This window comes from Physcomitrium patens, chromosome 7, assembly GCF_059467195.1.
Source record: "Physcomitrium patens ecotype Gransden chromosome 7, ASM5946719v1, whole genome shotgun sequence".
Classification (NCBI taxonomy): Eukaryota; Viridiplantae; Streptophyta; class Bryopsida; order Funariales; family Funariaceae; genus Physcomitrium; species Physcomitrium patens.
The window spans coordinates 10,523,389-10,544,776 of NC_143416.1; the positions used below are offsets into that span (position 1 = coordinate 10,523,389).

At 32.3% G+C, this 21,388-nt stretch overlaps 1 protein-coding gene and 1 long non-coding RNA gene across 2 annotated transcripts; both read left to right on the forward strand.

Annotated features, from left to right (window-relative positions):
• Positions 1–9,689: 9,689 nt before the first annotated feature.
• Positions 9,690–12,420, forward strand: LOC112284467 (zinc-finger homeodomain protein 2). The gene is made up of 2 exons (XM_024524284.3): positions 9,690–10,274; positions 10,953–12,420. Exon 2 carries the CDS (start codon positions 11,108–11,110, stop codon positions 11,876–11,878), a length of 771 nt encoding a protein of 256 aa, XP_024380052.1. The 5' UTR covers positions 9,690–10,274; positions 10,953–11,107; the 3' UTR covers positions 11,879–12,420.
• Positions 12,421–13,645: 1,225 nt separating this feature from the next.
• Positions 13,646–15,643, forward strand: LOC149988554 (uncharacterized). Its single transcript, XR_016504181.1, has 2 exons — positions 13,646–15,163; positions 15,338–15,643. It is a non-coding gene; the product is annotated as an uncharacterized LOC149988554 (long non-coding RNA).
• Positions 15,644–21,388: the final 5,745 nt, after the last annotated feature.

Consider the following 21,388-nt stretch of genomic DNA (forward strand, 5'->3'; position numbering starts at 1 on the left):
CGAGATTCATGTCTTTGACTTAATGGCATGATTTTTTACTTGTTCTTTATATCTTTCAAGGTGATTGAATTTGCAAATTAATATATATATATATCCACATATGCACTTGATATTGTATTATTGGATCTAATTTATAAGACAAATTTCTTTTAGATTACTATATGGTTATTCATTATTTGTTGAGGGTCTACATGGTGCATTAAAGGATTGGATCACAATGCCTATGGACAATTTCAAAGATATAAATAAGAAGATCAATTTGGTCACAAATGCTTAGTAGTTTAAAGTTCAACATAAACATATTTCCAACGCTACATGGAACCTAATTACATATTCCAATTCTATATGGTATAAGATAGCATACAAAACATTGCATCATGACTTGAAAGTAGGTGCAAAGGAATGTAAGCAATGATAATTCCATGTTCATGTGCAATTACATTTTCAATAGAAATATCTTACATATATACATCTCAAAGATTGATGCACGTCAGCATGGCTTTAAACATTAATAACTTTGATTGCCATTGGTGGCTTAAATTGTTGAGAGCTACAATTACATTATCTATAATAGTAAATGTTGTATTTGAATGTGATCACAAAATACATGATCTACTATGGCTTAGTAGATATTGTAGGCTCATAGAAGGAATTATAAGTATTATAAAAATTGTAACCAATCTTGTTGCGAATTAAATATCTATTGCAGTTTGTGGTAGATTTGCAAATACACAAAAGAATCTTTTTATACTTAAATATAAGATAGCAATTTTGTGGCTATATAAGCACTATTGTAGAATCAACCATATCATTGTAATTGTTCTATTTTACAAGAAAAACAAGATTTTGATCACAATAATCTTGGATGTTGGTAGTTGTATTTGCATTTGAATTTTTTTGTTCTTTTTTATGTTTTTTATTTTTTTTTGTTGGTGAAAGTAGTTATAATATCATTACAAATATTGAAAAACATCTACATCTAAATCTATGTTAAGTGGCCAAAACTTGGTTAGTTTTTTTAAAATTCCAATCGATATATCAATATATATATATATATATATATATATATATACATATAGAAATTAAAGAAAATAATCTAATATATTTTTATAAAATAAATATAGATAAATATAGATAAAAATATTCTTTATATATTCTTAATCAAATTATTTTTATATTTGCATAAATGTGTTATTAAATTATAAACTTATAAATGAATAAAATAGAAAAATATTTAATTATATATATATATATAAGACAACTTGGATATAATACAAAGAGATAAAGAAGCTTTTTAATTGGATATGAAGAAGAAAATGTGAAAAATTTATCTATGTCTAATGACATAGATTTCCACTCATTCATCACTAAATAAATAAATATATATATATATATATATATATATGTGTGTATTTAAAAAAATAAATTTATTTTTGTTCATAAGTTATGTTTTTACAATGATAATGAAGAAAAAAAGGTGTCACTATGGTAAAAATATGTAAAATTAAGTATAAAGAAGAATTTTTTTTTTAAGGAAATTAATTGTAACTCAGAATAACTATTTCTATTAATAGTTTAATTCACTAGAATGAACATCAAACCAACTATCAAAACTCAAAAGTCCTACAAAACACATATTTATAATTAGAGACAGTGCAAAGAAATATTAAAGAAAGAGTGAAGTAACTAAGACTTTGGTATTGGCATGAAGAAATGATCAAGGATTTAAGGTTTAATTAGGATTCAAGTTTATCATGATTATCAAATATTATTGCTTGCATTTTCATCACCACCATGTGCCGAGGTTGGAAGAAATGGGTACTGATGCTCCTCTTTGTCGATTCTACACCACCTTAATTGATTGACTAACTGACAGCGTGGGCATGAGCTGCGCCGTGATTCCTTTCCTGCTAGAAAAACATAAAAAAACAAAAAAAACAAACAAACAAACAATCAAAACAAAAGGGCTTCAAGACCCATGCCCAAGAGAGAAGGAGAAAGGAGAATGTGTGTGTTGCGTTCTGTGCATCTCGAAGTTGTCGAACATTCAGTTTCGGAGGAGTATCAATCACGCTAGAAGTGGAGGTTTTCGAGGGGATTGTGGAAGCTGGGTTGTGGCCAGACTTGAAAAAACCAACCAACCAAGTCATGGAAGAGTGAGTGTGTCATGAAGAGGCAACTTTTTCTCTCTTTTCATACACACACACACACCTCACATCATCTTGCCACCGTTGCTTACTTTACTTTCACTCGACGAGTCCGACACTGTTGTTGTCTCAGGGAAGTTGATAAATGAACCAGAATCAACAAACAGACGTTGCGAGTTACTATTCCAGGTGGGTGGGTGGGTGGGCTGTTTTAGCTGTTCACAAGTATGAGAAATCAGTCGGGAATCGTGAGAGGTCGCGTGCTCGGTCGGATTTGTGCCGCGGACCATTCTACAAATTAGTACCCTCGTTTGATGCAACTGGAGCCGTCACTAGACGTGTTCGTGAACAGGGTCGATGCATCATAGATCGCGAGGGTGAAATTCATGATTCTTCACTTCAGTTTTGTTGTTGTTATAACCCGACCTCAATGGATTGTTCGGTGATCATGCTAGAGCCATGGATTGACCCAATAGATCGGAGCGGCTTTCATGCTGTGCGGCAGATTCATCTGTTGCTCCATAAGCCATTTCATCATTCTGTCGGTGGATTCGTCTTCAACATACCATTGTGCCGCAGCAGCAGCAGCAGGTTTCGTCCCGGGACGAAATTTGCGAAAGCGGCGACCATGAGTTTGATCCCACCACAACGACAACAACGAATAGGCAATCGACGCTACCCCTTATTATCATAATAATAAAATTAAAAAAAAAAAAAAAAAAAAAAAAAAAAAACACCACCAGTGCATGAAACGTTGATTGATGATGTGTGTCTAATTTAGGCTGCTCGTTGCTTCTTCCACCCGCTCACTTCGCATGCTTCACTTGATGTCAACCCCCTTTCAATCTTCTTCTTCTCCCCCTCCAACTTCTTCTACTTCTTCGTTCCTCAATTCCACCTTGTTTCCAGCGTCACAAGACAAAGGATACATTACACATGAGACTGCAATTCTGCACGGAAGGCAAAGCATGACAATATAAAGAGATTTGGGATTGTCATAATGCATTAAGACTGCAATGTAAGGAGTTTTAAGGGGGGGGGAGGGGGGGGGGGTGTTTTTCTTCGTTTTCTTTGAAACCTAAATGAGTCTCATTTAAGTCACGAGTGAATGTGTGTGTGTTTCTTTGACATGTTTGATGAGGTCAAATTTTGGTGTTGTCCATCAATTCTTTGCTATTTGGGTATAAAATCAACATTATCATGCCAATGTGATGTTGTGATGTTTTTAATGTGGTCACAAGGTAAAGCATTTGAATGCTAAAATAAAAAGTAAAAAAAAAAAAAAAAAAAAAAAAAAAAAACTGTCCATAGAGGTTGACGTTCATTGAAGGGAACAATGGCACAAGTCACATAGAATGGTTATAACATCACAAGTGGCTCTAATTTAAAGTTGTGAAAAATCTAAGTTGGAATTTCTTTTAAAATAGATGGCATAAAAGCTATTATTTTATAATGTAAAATTAAAATGTTAATCATTAATTTAAAATATATATAATTAATTAATTAATTCAAAATAAAGTTTTGGTTTCTTTATATGTTTGGATGTTTTAAAATAATAATGTTAAGAAAATAATTTATTTCATTCTCATGAATTCCAACAAGGTGCTTCAAAAAGCCTCATATAATATGTGGTCATTGTTGTAGTTATATCATCAAAGACTGTTATCTATAAATAAATTAATAAATATATACATGTTAATGAGGTAGTTATATATACATGAAAATGATTTGAGTTCCAAGTAATAATGGATGATATTGATAAGGAGTTTTCTTTTTCTATTATTTTTTACTAATATTTTCATCAAAAATAACATTAAAATCATTTAGTGATTCAATGTTGTTGCTTTGGGTGGCAGATAGATAGAATGATAATACCACCAAGAGCAGTTTGAATAAAAACTAAATGACATTGATAAAATCTCAAACATGAGTGATTTTCATTTTTAATATTATTATTCATATTATTTTGAACGTTTCAAAGATTTGAGCAACATGTCATTCACTTTAAAGTTCTAAATTTTGTAGTTTGTTTACTAAGAATCAATAAAATTTGAATAATATATATAATTCAATGGTTTACTGTAAATAATATCACTTAGTAGAAGAATGTAAGTAAATAATTTATATAATTTTTTATCATTATTATATTTTATCTTATTAAAGAAATAAAAATAGATATTAGTTTTTTTTTTAAAGTAAATAGATGTGTTCGTGAACACACTCTATTTACTTAAAAAGATCACCTCTTGTCTTTAAGCATTAATTTGATTTTAGCATAATTAATATTCAGTAAATTTATGAATGTTAATTAATAAATCAATGCACAGATTTTAAAATAGTGTAAATTTATTAATTTTTTATATTAATTTAAAATTTGAAAAAAAATATACATCTTTTGTTTTAATATATGTCTATTTAATATTGCTAACCTTGGATAAGATTTTTATTTTTAAAAGTACAACGTAGGTGGATCCAAATTTCATTTTTGTTCATTTGAAGTATATATATATGACTCCAATATACTAATACATATATTCAGATTTTAAAAATCCAACCCGTTGAAAGTAGCAGCCATTTGCGTAAATTTACATCGCAAAAAAACAAAAAAGAAAAACACCCATTTCACATTTGAGTTGAAGGTTTTATGAACAACTTTTATTGATTTTAACCTGATTTGATTTAACCGCGTGATAATAGCCACACTTCATATTTTTGACATTTGATTTACACAAGAATCAAAGAATATTACTGAAAGAAAAGAAACTACATCTTTAAAAATGCTATTATTGCTGTACAACAAAATCCAATATGTTTTCAATGTGATTTATAATCATATTAGTAGTTTTCATACCTTTAGGTGAAAACTGAATTTTTATATTTCCTGAGTAAATATTTGTTGTTTAAAACATTTTTAAATTATCATTTTGATATTCGAAGTTTGAACTTCTTAAAAAAGAATCTGAAATTTTAAATATAAAGAGAAAGAAATAGATTTGTAATCAAAGGGATATTATACAAATATACAGAAATTTCAAACGATATTTTTGGAAATTCAACTACAGTTTGATTCCATTTAATAACTAACATAATGATATTTGAATTTATTTCCATTACATAAGCATTTAAAATTAAAGATTTTTGAATTTGAAAACTGTCTTTAAATATCATAATATTATACGTTGAATTTCTCTGTCATCTACTTGATTCTCTTGATACACATATTTCAAAAAAATAAATGATTCGAACCATCAAATTCAAAAAACTTAAAACTCTCACATCTTGTTCAGCTAATTTGTTATTTTTCTTCATAGTCAAATTACTGCATATAAATAATTTTGTTGGCCTATTAAAAGATAAAAAAAAACATACAAATCATTTTCTTAAACAATAATTTTGTGCTAGTTTAAATAAATTTTAAATAAAATAAACCAAAATAAATATAATTTTGCTATAAACATACCATTTATAAAATCGTTCTAAGAGGTGATAGTAATAAGATTAAATCAAGTATAATAAGAGGTAATATATAAGGCATAAAAACTCAAGAAGTGATAGTCATGAGATCATTTTACTTTGGCATAAATACAGCACATACATTTTAAATTGTAAAGTTGAACATCTTTAAAACCACGTTTTAAAACATTTTTTAAAATGAATAAATAAATCAAACTACATATTACTGTTACAAAGATAATCTCATACAGAATAATATACTAAGTTCTTCCTTGTTTTTTAATTCTATATGAGATATATTATTCTATATGAGAATAATTTAGTATATTATTCTATAGGAGATTTTTAGTTCTTCCTTTTTTTAATTAATTAGTTATGACAAAAGTAAATCCTATAAAAAAATATTAAGTTTTAGAGAAAAACTCTTTGGTAAATTTACCAAATCATTATATGTGGATAGATACATAGATACATTCATCCATTTCAAATGGATCTTTATATGTTTTATTTTAAAATAGTCTACTATTGTGTTTTATAGCAAGTCGAAAATATTTAATAGCATTATTTTGAATTAACAAATAATTGAAACAAAGAAATATGTACATTTATCACAACATGATTTCCTTTACATCATTTCTGATGCTCTTTAAATTAAAAAATTATAATAAACTATGTAAATCATTTTAAAAAAAAAGTTATGCATAGTTAATTGAGTTATTGATTTGGATTGGTGTATTTTATGCACTTGGAAATAACACTTCTCATAAATCACATCATAATCATAATAGAAAATTAATTAATTTTATCAATTGAAATCATACAAAATCCAATATATAATATTTATTTACTTATAAAAAAATTCAATCTTATTATCATTATAAACCTCAAAACTCAAAATTTTATTAATGTAGAGCAATGTATTCACCATCTATTAGTTTAAACCACTACTTTTAAAAATTATAATGAATAAATCTTTACAATAGATCTTTCTTTTATATATTGATTCACTACTCTAAATTCCTCCACATTTGAGATGTAAAAATTACACATAATGAAAAAAAGTATTGATTTTCCTGTTGAAATATTGGAACATTATAAGAAGGAAAAAATAAATAAATAAATAAAATCACAAGAGAACAAACATTTTTATTTTTTAAAAATACACCACAATAGTGTGAGAGGTAGGAAATCGGGTTCCAAGGAAGTGTTGTTGTGGTCCCAAACAAACAAACCCTAAGGAAATGCCCTCCTAGTTTTGTTTTGTGTTTTTGCTTGTTTTTTTTGTTTAAATAATGTTGTTGGGTGCGCGTTCCCCAACTTTGGGGAACGCGTTGTGTGTCAGACTCGCCGATGAAAGTGGAAGAGGTGGCAGCGCATCACCGATCCCCCCCCCACTAGGACCTTGCCTCGTGGTGAATCCAGGGCCACGTAGGATTAGATCAAGCCGGGCCGGGCGAGGGCCAAGGGGGCAGCGCACATGTGCATGAATCCATACTTCTATTTCATTTAATGTCAGTTAATTTCTTTTATATATATATATATATATATATGTGTGTGTGTGTGTGTGTGTGTGTGTGTGTTGTAGGGTATATTATTTATGTGTGGGTATATATATATATATATATATATATTCAAATAATAAAATTTTAATAAAAATAAAGGTGCAAAAAGAGTTGATGACTTTGGTTGGTAATAAAACTGCTAGTGAAAATTCTGTCAACAAAATACATTGCTATGCCCTTGTTACTATATAATTAGTGATCTAGCCATTTTCAAATTAATAAAAGTGTATCAATCTATTAGTGAACACTAAACCATTACATAGTAGTTGTATCCTTCTCTGCTGCATACATCTTTTTTAGAATACTTCAACTATTAAACACCAAAAGGAATAAGACAAAGAAAGATGGATATTTTGCATACTATTAAGTATATATGGATTTGTCAGCTTTTGTTGAGTTGATATGAAGGGTATCCTACCATGCAACTCATCATCTTGGCATTAAATTAATCAATGCAAGCTTTTTGCATTGTTATAGGAGTGTAAGAATACAAGTAAATGTGTGTATTATGATACACATTTACATATACATGAATGTGAATGCTATATACACATGTGTATAATCATCAAAGATTTTATATTTAATATTTTTTTGCAAAGAATATCTGTTTTTTGTTTTTTGTTTTTTCTTTCCCCATATTAAGCTAAATTCAAATTCCAGTTGTTTTCAAGCTTCATTATGATTTCAAGTTTTGTTTGGACCCACCTTCCATTGTAAAATATCCTCCTTTATTTTTGCTAACAAAGTAGCTTGGATTCAAGGTTGTTCAAATTAAAGCAGAAAAGGTATCAATTTGGAGTGAAGGAACCAATATTGACTCTAATAGCAAAATTATCTTTAATATCTCAACTCAATCTTTGAAACATTGATTAAGCAAGTTTATTTTGTACAACTCATAATTAATTACACACTATCATGGATATTCCATGCATAGAAGGTGTGGAAATCTTACATACACATATCATTCAAATCTATGGGTACACATACTGAGAACAAATCTCAACTATGGTGTAAGGATTTTGCGAATAAATCACATCTTACACACACACACACACACATGGTGAATTAAAAAACTTAAATACCCAAAAAAATCTCCATATAACTATACAAAATTTCAAGTATTCAGGCTGCTTCTACTGGCACCAACAACGTACACCCGGAGCCATAATTTAGTCATGTGAACATCCATATACAAATAGATAGATACATACTGACTTCTCAAAACATAATAGAATGTGTTGGGGTGGGGGGGGTACAATGCATGCATGGCAGAGTAAAGTTATAGAGTAGAGTGGGGGGGAGCAATGAGAACACCCCCCCCCCCCTCAAGCCCACATTTTAATGATATATTTATCATCATCATATCATCCACATCAACTAATGAGACCCCACTGCTCACTCTATTATGAATGAATACATGCATGCCTTTGAGTCCATGCATGTTCTTGTGATATTCATTATTGTATCATCCACTTAATGAGACAAGAGTACTACTCTATGATCAAAGGAAGCTGTGGTCACAAAACTGCAATATATCTATATATATATATATATATATATATTTTTGACAACTGAGAACTACTTATTGAAAGGCAGTATAATGCTATGTGATATAATTTTGTGATGAACCATTGGGTTATTGGTCAAATGCAGGGTGCTGTGCATGGATTCATGTCCTTACAAAATACATTCCTCTTGAAATCTGATTTCTGTCAAATTTATCCATTGGATTTAGAAGATTATTTCCTTCTCTATAAAACTCTATTTCCTTCTCTATAAAACTCTATTTCCTTCTCTCAAGTCTTTTTTCTTTTCTTTTCTATGCTTTTGCTTTTGCTTTTGCTTTTTTTTTTTTTTTTTTTTTTGATCGGCCACTTAAGTAATCTACAAAGAATGAATTGTTTGTCTAATATACATTGTTTCAACTATTAAGGCATTCCACATAAACAGCACAAGAAGTAGCGGATGGATGAAAATTCCCATTCTACAAAATCATCCAAAAAGCAAAAGCTGGAAAAGTAAAAGACGCGCACAAGAAACATAAAAATGCACACTGTAACTGATAAAAACACACAGGAAGGACGGGGTATGAATTATCGTACGGAGATGCTCGCTAGATGGAGGGAACGAACGAACGAAGAGATCCGTCGAGTAGACGGGCTTGTCATCGCGGTCACGCCGGGTTGGATTGGGCGTCAGGTCGGGCACGTGGGGTTGGGTCCGGGAGGAGGGGTCCTATCACCGACCCTGCCACCCTGGCACACACAAGCTCCGCCTTTCATTGCTCCCTCGCTCACTTGCTTCATTGTCTTGTCTGCTCTGTCTTTCCTACCATTCCCCCCCTCGTGCTCAGTGTCGTCGTAGCTCTCCCTGGCTCTCTCTCTCTCTCTCTCGCTCTCTGCTACGTCTTCGTCTTCTTCTTCGTTCATCGTTCGTGGCTTTTATTACGTTTATAGATTATTTATTTATTTATTTTTGTTTACGTTTTAAGAGTCTGTTTTCTGTGTTTTACGATTATTATTTATGTACCTACCATTGCAAGACTAGTCTCGGTGCTGTGGAGTATTGCGTCATTCAGGGAGGGGGAGTGCAGTCTGAGACTTGGACCTCAGTTGTAATCTGCGTGAATGTAAGGGAGGGGGGAATAAACATTAGTGAAGTCACTGTATGCGGTGGACTACCACGCTGTTTGATAAGCGTCTCATGAGTGACGATGTTTTGGCAGGTTTCGTACATGTGAGGTGGTAGTGTTGAGGGTAGAGTTTAGGGAGAATCTGCGCCACGGCTGCGGCAGATTTAGTAGGTCAGGAGAAGAGACCGCTGTTTTGGTGTGTTTGTGTGTGTATGTGTTTTTGAAATTGATGTGCTGCAATTGGTGTGTCTGAGGGAAGGCGAGGTGGAGTTGCTGTTCCTCGAGTCTTGTGTCACTGCAACCTGAGAGGTTTCTAGTGGTTGTGACTTATGTTGCCATCGGAGCCCTGGATGTATGTCACCAGCTTTAGTGTGGCAGACTCACTTTCTGGAGCTTCAAGTTTTGAACGTGTTCTCAAGTAACTCCGTCGAAAGACTTCAAGTGACCCTCCAAAATTTGAAGCAATTTTTAAAATTAAAGGTGTTTCCCGTGTGCTCCTTCGTGGAAAGCTAACACTTCCTCTTTATAACATGATCCCAATATAATTTCTTCCTAGTTGTGTTTAATATTCTAATCCGAATCTGCTCTAGTAACTGGCGCAAAATACGTTAATACGGCCTCTTTTTTCCGTAAACCGAGCATTCTGCGCTCCAGTGAGTGCTAAGCTTGGGCCTTAGATTCGTTGCATGAGTGATACTCAGGAACAGTGACTGCAGGTACATGAGCGGAATACTTTGAGAGTTATTTTCGTAACCTGGATAGTACCAAAGCGCTTCAGAGGACCTAATCAATTACGTGATTCTCAGACATCACAGTTTACTTCAGAATACTTTTCTGCAATCTGTTGGCAGCTCATTCAGAATTCATAAGCCCGTCTTCATTTAAGACTGGAGAAAGTGATAGTTTACGAGCGTATAGGTGGAGGAAGTTTCTCCGATCCAGTTTTCGCTAGCTTTAAGGAACCTGTTTTAGGCATTGAGAGACTGTAATTCACATCTCGAAGGCTTCGATAGAGACCTGCAGCGTGAGAAGCTTGGAGTGCAGGATCGGTATAAATGAGTCCACATTTAGCTGCATTGTTTTCGAACACCTTTTTGAGCCACACTGTATAAACATGTATTCCAGGCACTCATTCGACTCTCACCAATGCACTAGCAGGAACGTCGAAAATCATTAACGAGTGCCGACCACATTCCGAACGATTGAATAATTACTCCAACTGATGCAGAGTCCCTACAACAGGTATTTTGAAGAAAGCGAAACATAGAGCTTCATGTTTGTCGGAAGCTTTAGAAGTGAAGACCAGCAAAGGTATGGAATCTTTGGTTTCTCACAAGGTTGATTATTCGACGATGTCAATCGCTGCCACCTTCGCTGGCCTTCATGATTCAAGTAAGCTGAAGTTTTTCAACAGTGGTTTCGGAGTCATCAAAATGGACGAACTTAAGCGAATAGAAGCGGAGAATGTGAGCGCAAAAGACAAAGCTATTAGTTACAAAGAGTGTAACAGAAACCACGCTATCTTCTCCGGAGGCTACGCTGTCGATGGATGCGGGGAGTTTATGCCTAGTGGAGAGGAAGGCACAATTGAATCTCTCAAATGCGCAGCCTGTGATTGTCATAGGAACTATCACAGAAAAGAGGTAGAGGTAGAGGAAAGTTGTGATTGGCAAATTTTCCGATGCGATGACAGAAAGCGAGGACAGATGACAGCTCCAGGATTTCCTTCTCAGACTGCTACTCCTCATCCATTGGCTCTTCCGTCTCCATCACAAATGATCAGTCCTGTGAATCAGTTCCAGCATTACTTGTTGGGACCCAGACCAGCGAACTCAGGAGATGGAGATGGTGGTTTTGGCAGGTCGCCATCTACCATGAAGAAGAGGTTCCGAACAAAGTTCACTTCGAATCAGAGAGAAAAAATGGGCGCCTTTTCGGAGAAGTTGGGCTGGAGGATACAGAAGCACGACGAGCCAGCCGTGCAAGAGTTCTGTTCAGATGTTGGTGTCAAGCGACATGTTCTAAAAGTATGGATGCACAACAACAAGAACACACTTGGGAAAAAAGTAGATCAAGTAGAATGATCAGTGTATTCTTCCCTTAACAAATTCAATTTATTTATTGGCTTCTCCACAGCGGCTGCAGAGATTTATGGCAAGATCGTCCAGATCGAATAACGGGTGCTAGTATTTCGCATTAGGGAACGCTCGCATTAGTGAGATAATTCATCAAATATTATTTTGCACCTTTCAGCGATCAAGTTGCCAGAAACTTATTTTGAAATGGATCAGAGAGATATGAATTACTGTACTCGTATTTTAGCTCTAGGGATTTATTGCCAAGGTAACGATATCAGTAACATGTTAAGAAACTTAATGATTGGGAGGCTCCAGTGGACTTCCTGGTTGTGGGTCAGCTCATTTCAGAAATTAGGCCGATTCGTAAACGATTATTTTATTTAGTACGATATTAGTGACTAGCGAGAAAGTTCTCAGAGATCAGAAGGAGTAGCACAGCCTCAGATCTTTTCGAGAGAGCGAGAGAGAGAGAGAGAGAGAGAATGTGTGTGTGTGTGTGTGTGGCTTTCCTTACCTTCTTAATTAATGTTCAGTATTTCCTGGTTATATGTAAGTTCCTTGCAGCGATGCCGCCATCCAACATGACCGTAGCGTGTATGTAACGGACCCAGTCTAACAAATCAAAAGTAATTGCAGTTCACATTCTAATGTGCAAGTCTAATACACACCGAGCCAGCTTTGTTTCTGTTCAAAATTCTATTAACTAATCCCTAGTCCAAATCTGCATGCGTGTGTGCATAACAACCTTGGATCACCGCCCCTCGGTTGAGGCACGATGCTAATTGATCAGATTTACATGAACTATTGTGCAGCCGAAGAAAACAGATGATCATCTCCCACGGATGAATGGCTTTGAGTCCAAACTAACTACCCTTCAATCAACGGCAATGAGCCTGCTACTCCAGTCGCTAATGAGTTGCATTGCATTGTTCCATCTTAAAAAGGCCTTAACGGAGGCTGCTGCCATAGAACACTTAACTTGCGTGACATATAACGAAGCTTCAGCTTGAAGCAGGTTTTGGCACAAGCACCGATTCCGAGATGCATACATTCTATTGTTCAGTGTAATTAGTTTATGACCTCTAGATCAACTGTTGATGCATTTTTCATGGGGAATGAATGAGTGCGGGCACATTCATATCGACGCCATCGTCGGGCTTGAAGCTTCTGGCTGGTGGAGATCTCGTGTGGAAATTATTCAGTGATCGCTTGCTGAAGAAGAAGAAGAAGAAGAAGAAGATCGCGTGAGGCTCGCTTGAACTTTCAAATCGGGGACGAAGATATGCGGGCGTGTTATACGGCGAAGATTGTGAAGGATTCAATTGAATGTGATGGACCGGCTACCAGTGGTGATACCGCACAACCAGTATTAACGTGTGCTTGTATTAGTAGTCCATCAGGGAGGAGGACATTGTAGCCAAGACTACAGTTAGACACCACCACCGCCGCTTGCAGCTTAGTTAGCGTTCATGAATTGTTTACCACGTGATCGATGACGACGCTGAAGTCACAAACCCTCAGTTCTGAGTTGAAAAAGTTGCCTGCCTGGTGATCACGGACGTGCATGCTCTTGACGATTTCTTTGGAACCTCCCCCGTACTGTAGCCAGCTGGTGTCCAATTGGTGAAGAGCTAGCTGTTTGAAGTGTTTCGGCAGCTTGATCGTATTCGAGGCTACGACGTGGTAGAATGCAGTCGATGCTATAATTTCGCAAGGTACACCAACGACCACCAACCCTCACCTTTTTTTTTTTTTTTTTTTTTTTTTTTTTTTTCTGACGGAGAATGAGACTTGTGAACGTCCTGCGAGCACATCTAGGGTATCGTAACGCTGTAGGCTATCCTTCTACCTCCGGCCATCCCTGTCGGATGAAATCTGGAGGGGGCCCTCGTCCACAAAACGGAAAGCAATTAGTTGACGTTAAGCTGCCTGGTCGACATGAGTAATCAGGGATTGAATAGGTTTTGACTTCCATCAGAGCCCAGCAATCGGCATGCAGATGTGCATCCGTCCCTCTTGGTGCGTCCTTTTGATTCCTGCAACAATCCTGAAACGGTGTGTCAGTAGTACAGCTCGACGGGCCTCAGGGGCGTCAGAAAACGTCTTTACGTGGACTTCACGGTCGTTCTTGTAGAAGCAGCTGCTGTCGGTACTGTTCACCATCAGAACAAATCAGATGGTACTTGGGAATCAAACACCAGAAAACTTCAACAACTATCATTAGCGACGCGCCAATTATCTCAAATTTTCTTTTGCCTTTGCCGCGCAATCTCTGACGCGGTGAGTTTTCGGAAGGCCAACGAACCCATTTTTTTGTCTTCAACTTTTGTCTTATACCCCTAGACCCAGTTCTAGAATTCATTTCTGTATCTATATGTCTATATATTAATTTTCTACTGCCCGTTGACACTTCAGAGGCATTATGAATCTGGGTACCAAGAACCCCATTGCAACGTCATATGACATGGCATTGTCATTCACTCCGTTGCTTCCAAAATGAAGTCGAATGAGGCTAACACAATAAAACCAAGAAAGTTATAACTGCCAATTCAGTAAGCTCACGATCCTCAGCTGTTGGGCAGTGGGCGGCGCCACAGCTCTAAAGCGTTGGCTTCCAATCGAAACCCTGAATGGCAAGCGGCATTTGGTTATGCAGGTCTCTAATGAATCATCACCGCAGAGTTTGGCCAATTGCAACTCGCCCACCTAAGGTTCGACTTCATGAATGCCCACAATGGTTGCAATTTCTCGGTAACATCTGCATCGTCCAGAGAATGCATCGCTCTTGCAATTACCGCACATGAGAGAGGCAGTAATCTGGCACTACAAGAAGTGAACTCCACCTGTGTCAAGATCTTCATCACCTATGGAACTCACCAATGATGTTAGGTCACCAGACATGGAGGATCCCCCCAGTGTCCAGTGAGCCCAGTGCCGAGTGATAATAGTTTTGTCAGCCACATAATAGCGACAATCCCCATCTTCGAGTATGCATCAAACTCAAGCTTGTTGAAGCACATGGAAATAAGGATTCATTAATGTCGACCCTGCAGTTTTACTAAAACAGTACCATCACTGAAGACCAGCGAGAGGATAAAAGAAACACAGAATAAAAGACGAAAGAAAGGGGGAGAAGAAAACGTCGCTGTGTGTGAGCTTTGCTTTTATATATACCACGTTTCCTGCAGCCTTGATCTGTCCCATCATTCCCAACAACTTACTACGTGCAACGCTTCTCACAAGCTCAAAGCTGATTCCACGAGGGCTTCAAGTTCTTGTCGAAATGAGCAGGTGACTGTGGGTGTTTTTGTTTTCGATCTCATGCTGGTTACTCAAGCTTTGGCACTTAGCGATGGCTAACACTCTCTGGAACAAGTTTCTGAGCTGGATGCACGAAAGGTTTGACTCTCCATGTAGAATGCTTGCTGCCGAACTATGTCTCATGTAAGGAGAGGTGGATTGCAGGTGGGAGAAGAGCAATGTGGTGGAAAAACAAAGACTGAAGAGGTAAACAGAGGAAATATGTTTGATTTGAATTTTTTTCCTTATTTAATTTTGAATTTGATTGTAATTGTATAGTTTAGTGGAAATTAATATCCTTCTGATCACGAGAGTGTTGGTTTTGTTTGTGCACAAGAAGCGATAAAGTTCACACCAGTAGTGAATCTGGAAGGCACCATTTGTGCTCTCATGAGTTCGAGTGTTATTTATCAAAATAAAATAATGTATTTACTTTACAATATTTATGTTTTGAATAATTATATTGCAGTCAGATTTTGGGGCCTGATTTTTTCGATGTGAATGGATATGAAAAGATTCACTTTTAACAGGTTTTATCATCAAGCTTTGTGAATTATTGGCATGCACGAGTTTTTTGCACAGCAGTGCATTGTTATCATTGTTTTTTATTCTTTTTATGGGGGAAAATTAAGATATTCAAAGATGATATTTTGTTGGATGCAAATGCTTGTTTACTTAATTATATATCAACGAGAAACCCTACTCAGTCGTTGTTTTGAGATTACACTATATTAATTCATTCAAGGCTCATTTATAAAAAAATAAAAAGAGAAAATAAGAACTCTCTGTGTGAATGTATCTATATATGTACGTATATGATCAAATTTCTACAGATTTCAATGATGAAAATTTTACATTTTAAAGTTTTTATTTGAAGAAAAAAATATATGATTTTATTTGAATATTTATTTATAGTTTTATTTAGTTTATATTCTAGGCTTTATAACATATTTTAAAATAATATAAATAGAATTTATTTTGAAATATTGCAATAATTTTTTCTAAAAATTAAAATAAAAAACTATATAATTTTTTCCAAATAAATGTTTTTATAATTGTTAAAGTTTCATTTTTTTTTTAAAAAAAACATATAAACCTTCAAAACAATTTCGAAGGATGGAAGAGAAATATAAGGATTGTAATTGAGTTTGTAGCAAAACACTAAATACTTGAATGTTTTAAGTGGTTTTATAGCAAATATGTGATATACAAGTTTTATTTGCAATTCCATTCAAAATAAGAACTTATTTAACATTACTTTTATTTAATGTAAACCAAATATATATATATATATATATAAAGAAAAAATATATGTTTATTCACATAAAAATTAAAGGAAACACTTAGTATACACCCTTGTGTTCCACATACCTCGTATACACACCATAAGTCTTTTATTTTACTAAAAAGTTTTAAGATAAATTTATAGTGAAATATTTATGTACAATGATTTATAGATTTTATTTATTACTTCCTTGTTTATTTTTATTTGTGGTTTTTTTATTTAATGCTAAAGAAATTCATGATAAATTTTATGAAATCATTATATTCATTTTAAAAATCTAAATAAATTCATTCAAAAGAATTATTGTAAATTTATTCTAAAACTATTTAACATAAGTAAGAGTTTTAGTATGTGTATGCCAAAGTGTGTGGCATAGGGATGTCCACACACCAAATAGGAGGTGTCTAACTAGCAGTTCCCAAAATTAATCAAGGTGGTTTAATACCTACTCACAAACATAGATGCTTCTACAAAAGATGTGGATAAAGTAATGCCATTATGTATTGCTTTGTCTAATCATCACATAGGCTTGGTTTTTGAAATTGAATCAATATCTTAATGCAAGGAATAACTTAGCAATTTTTTAAAAATTCAAAATGAAATCAAAACAAGGATTTGACATTAGTATCATCTTAAAAAGAAAAACTAAGTAATGAAGAAAAATTAAACAAATAAACATATGCTTTCAGTTGAATACATATTAAACATTTAATGCAATTGGTGTTTTTGAGTGAGAATTATTTAAAAAATGTGTGTTTGTTACAAACATGAAAGAAACAAATGTATCTACAGAGAATGAATAAGTAAAATGGTTGCCATATACAAGCTGATTGTTAATCTTAGAAGCTGAAAAATTGGATTTCCTATAGTCTTCTGTATAAAATGATGTTAAAAAAAAATAATGCAGATGCAGTTCTAAGTCATATTTCACTTCATTTTAGACGTAATGTTTTGAGGCTGTAATGCAGAAGCAGTTGGAAAATAATATTGTTTTGAGGTTGATAAATGCACATAAATTTATAACTAAGTTTTTCTTGGGAAAAAATTAAATTATCAGCAAAATTGCAGCACCTTTTGTTCTAATATAATATGACTTGGAATAGAATTTCTATATTTTAAAGATATCAAAGAATATGTTAGACTTTTAACCATGAATTTCACACTCAATTTTAATTGGTATCTTATAAGTATATTTGTCATCAATCAATCAAAAATAGATATCTATTTACATTTTTATTTAAAAATGCCAATGAGCATTTAGAAATATCTTTAGATTAAAGTACTCATGGCTTTGTAGATGTGTTTTTAAAACCATTAAAGATTGATTAAAATGAGATAATTGAGACAACAGTAGAAAACTAAGAATGTATAGTTGTAAAAGTTATGAATAGAAGAAAATAAACAAAAAAATAAATATATATATATAGAATACAGAACAACTTAAAATTGTGCCAAGAGATGAATATCATCTATTCATTTGGTTTTTACAATGCTCCAATCACATTCTATGAATTTTTGCATTTAGTAAATACAAGAAAATAAAAGCAAATGATAGAAAAATGAATAAAAAAAAGAACTATCAACCAAAATTGAAAAAAGGAAATGGATGCATCTACTATAAAATCATAATAGTTCAAGCTGTAAGTATATTGTTAAAAGAAATGTACTATATGAAGTTGTGAAACAGAAAGTGTGGCTTATAGCATAGATATGTTTGAAAGTGTACTATATATAAATAAATACACACACAAATAAATAAATAAATATACATATATATATATATATATTAATGATATTTTTGCATGCATTACCAGATATACTACCATCAACAACATCAACAACACTGTTGCAACAAGAGTAACCATGAACTTAGAGATGCACTAAGTAGATCAAAAAATATATTACTATAAATAATTACAAAAACATATGTGTGTTGATAAATTTGAGGCATAAGTAAAAGAGAGACAAAAGATCGTCCTGCACAGGTAGAGAGAAAAATATAAAAATAAAAAATGAATGGTCTACTCAATCTACCAAGGTCATGGCTCAAATGCGTTAATAATATCCTTGTAAATATTTTGTTATTTTAATTTTTAAAATTAATTTTTTATATCATAAGTAAATTTATCTGAGTTATAAAACGAAATAATTATTTTATTATTATATTTTTTTTGTAAAAAACTCAATTACTTAACAATTTGTTTTAGAGAAGATGGAACAACTCAAGATCAAAACAAAAAAAAAGTTGGATGATTTAACTTTATTTTAGTTTTAAGTTGAAATAAACAGACACAGTGAGATATAATAATTTATTGTATATCCATGCAAATAATCAAATAAGTGCTTAAATAGCTTAATATAAAAGAGTGGGAATGCATTGAAATTATTTTTGACACCAATATCAAGTTGATAGATGTTTTTGAGAAACATTCTACAAAGAACCAAGATAAAATGAAGATTATATGACATATAAAGCAACAATAATGTATGCAATTGTAGTTTTTAGCATTGGTTTTTAAAAAATTAGTAAATATTGCAAGCTAACATGTACTGAGACTTTGTTTTGTGCAATAAAAAACTGGTAAAATGAAGTTATATAACACCTGGAAAAAAAATTGGAGTTTAAACCGTGTCTTAGAGGGAAGAGTATTAATACTTAAAAACTCTATGATGCAAACTAGAGAATTCATGTTAAAAATGAAATACCCACAATAGATTATGTGTTTTATATAGGGACAGAAGCCATTCTGCAGAGTTAAAAAAACTGATCTAGAATTCTATGTTTTACCATGGATGTACGGCAACATGTTGATATATCATGATGACCATTGAATTAAACAAAAGAAAAAAAGAAAAAAGAAAAAAGAAAGTCAAAAAGACAAAAACAATATTACATCTCTGCTAATGAAAGATATAGGTATATATATATATATATATATATATATCTATATATAATTTTTTTAATATCCAAATTCAAAAACCTAGAAAAGATTTTAAAACTCAACAGAAGTATCCATCTTGACTCAATTTAAACTTCTATTTACAAAACCATGAATTTAAATGAATTGTTTAGAACTTAGATGAATTGAAATCCAAATCTTTTTAAAGGTATTCTAATATATTTTTTGTGTTAAAACTAGTTTAATTAGGTTGTAGAAAGTTCTTAATTAATTAATTAATTAATTAATTTATTTTTTGCAAATTTTAGAGTTTTTATAACAAGAAACAAAAGACTGTGACGAACTAAGTAAACAAGGAAAAGAAAGCTTGATAGTTCTTATTATTAGAATCAAAGATCATATGAAATAAATAACAATATGTTCATTGTAATGTCATTTTTTATGTTTCATATTTAGATTAGATTGTTGAACAATAAGGCTTTAATGTCAACTGCTTCTTAAGGAAATTCATTTATGTAACAATGTTACTTTCATCAATTTATTATCCCAAATGTCAATCATCTGTGCATTGTTTTATTTTAGAAATAATCTCAATTTTAAAAGAAGAATAATGAATAAATAAATTATTTAAATGTTTTAAATGTTTTAAATGTTTTATAGTTTCGTTATAATTTTACGTAAATAAAATTTAAATATAAAAAAGAATGAGTGAAATTGCTGTGTGCATTTTTTTTATTTATATTTTTTTCTCAATCATGCAAACTTATAACATTTCTGTAAATGTTTGCAAGTAAATTTACATGTTATTAATTTATTTTAAATAACATCAACAATTGCTCCAAAACCTATATTCAGAATATTGATACTGACATTAAATATGTATTCCAGTAGTTCCAGTAGTTCTAGTCATTTTGACATAAGTGTGTGATAAAAACACAACGTCTACCACTAAACCTAAAATATTGAATTTTTCATTAGGCTTAAAAGAACATTAAAAAGTTGTATTATTCCATTTCTAATTACATAATTTAAGATATGTTTATTTTTATTTTATTTTGTAATTTTATACCTTTAATTTTCAATTTTCAATTTTTTTCAAGGAATCTGTTACATGGATCTATGTGTCTATGAAGCAATTTCAAAGACAATTGTTTCTAGTACATTTTATACAAAATTGATTTTCGCATGAATAGATGAAGCCATAATGATTACTAGATGTTACTATATACATATAGACTACTAGAACCCCGTGCCATTGGCCACAAAAAAATTGTAAAAGTATAATTTACAAAAATATCATTGATTTTTTTTAATTATTGTAACAATAAACAATCTTTAAATACTTGTGACCATTTTACAAACCAAAGTTTTAAGAAAAATATAACTATCATAATTAAGATGGTAAACAATGCAACTGCTCAAGCAATTCCAACCATTTAATGATACTCATTTTATATGTTTAATTTGTATATCAATCAAATCAATAAATAGACACAACCACTTGGAACTTCATCAACATAATCAAAATCAACTTTGAATATACTAGTACATAAAGCATAGTTTTTTATTTTGTGGAGATTTATTAATAAAAATATTTTTAATATCTATTTGGAACATTGGATTGATTATATCTATAATATAATAAAAGTGAATAAAAACATCAATATGCCAATCTTGGATTTTATATGTCATTTGCAAAAGATTTGCAACTGAATGAAGCTGAAATCAATAAAATAAATGTACTCACTATCTAAAATGTAATCACTAAAACTAGCTCTTAGACATGGAAATTAGTCATTTTTTTACTTGTAATAGATTTACTATAAAATACAAAATATGCCATCTCAATGAAACAATCTACTATCACAAATATAGAATCATAAGAACTTGAGATTAAAAGATTTATGATAAAATCCATAGAAACAAAAGATTATAATTGTTTAAATATTGATAATAGCTAGAAAAGTCTATAAGATTATTAGCAAGGAATTTTTAGTCGTAAACTAATGTCACATGCTTATACAAAATCTT

Bases quoted from the DNA above. Each gene is read 5' to 3' on its own strand.
- LOC112284467 (XM_024524284.3), top strand. From the start codon at position 11,108: ATGGAATCTTTGGTTTCTCACAAGGTTGATTATTCGACGATGTCAATC.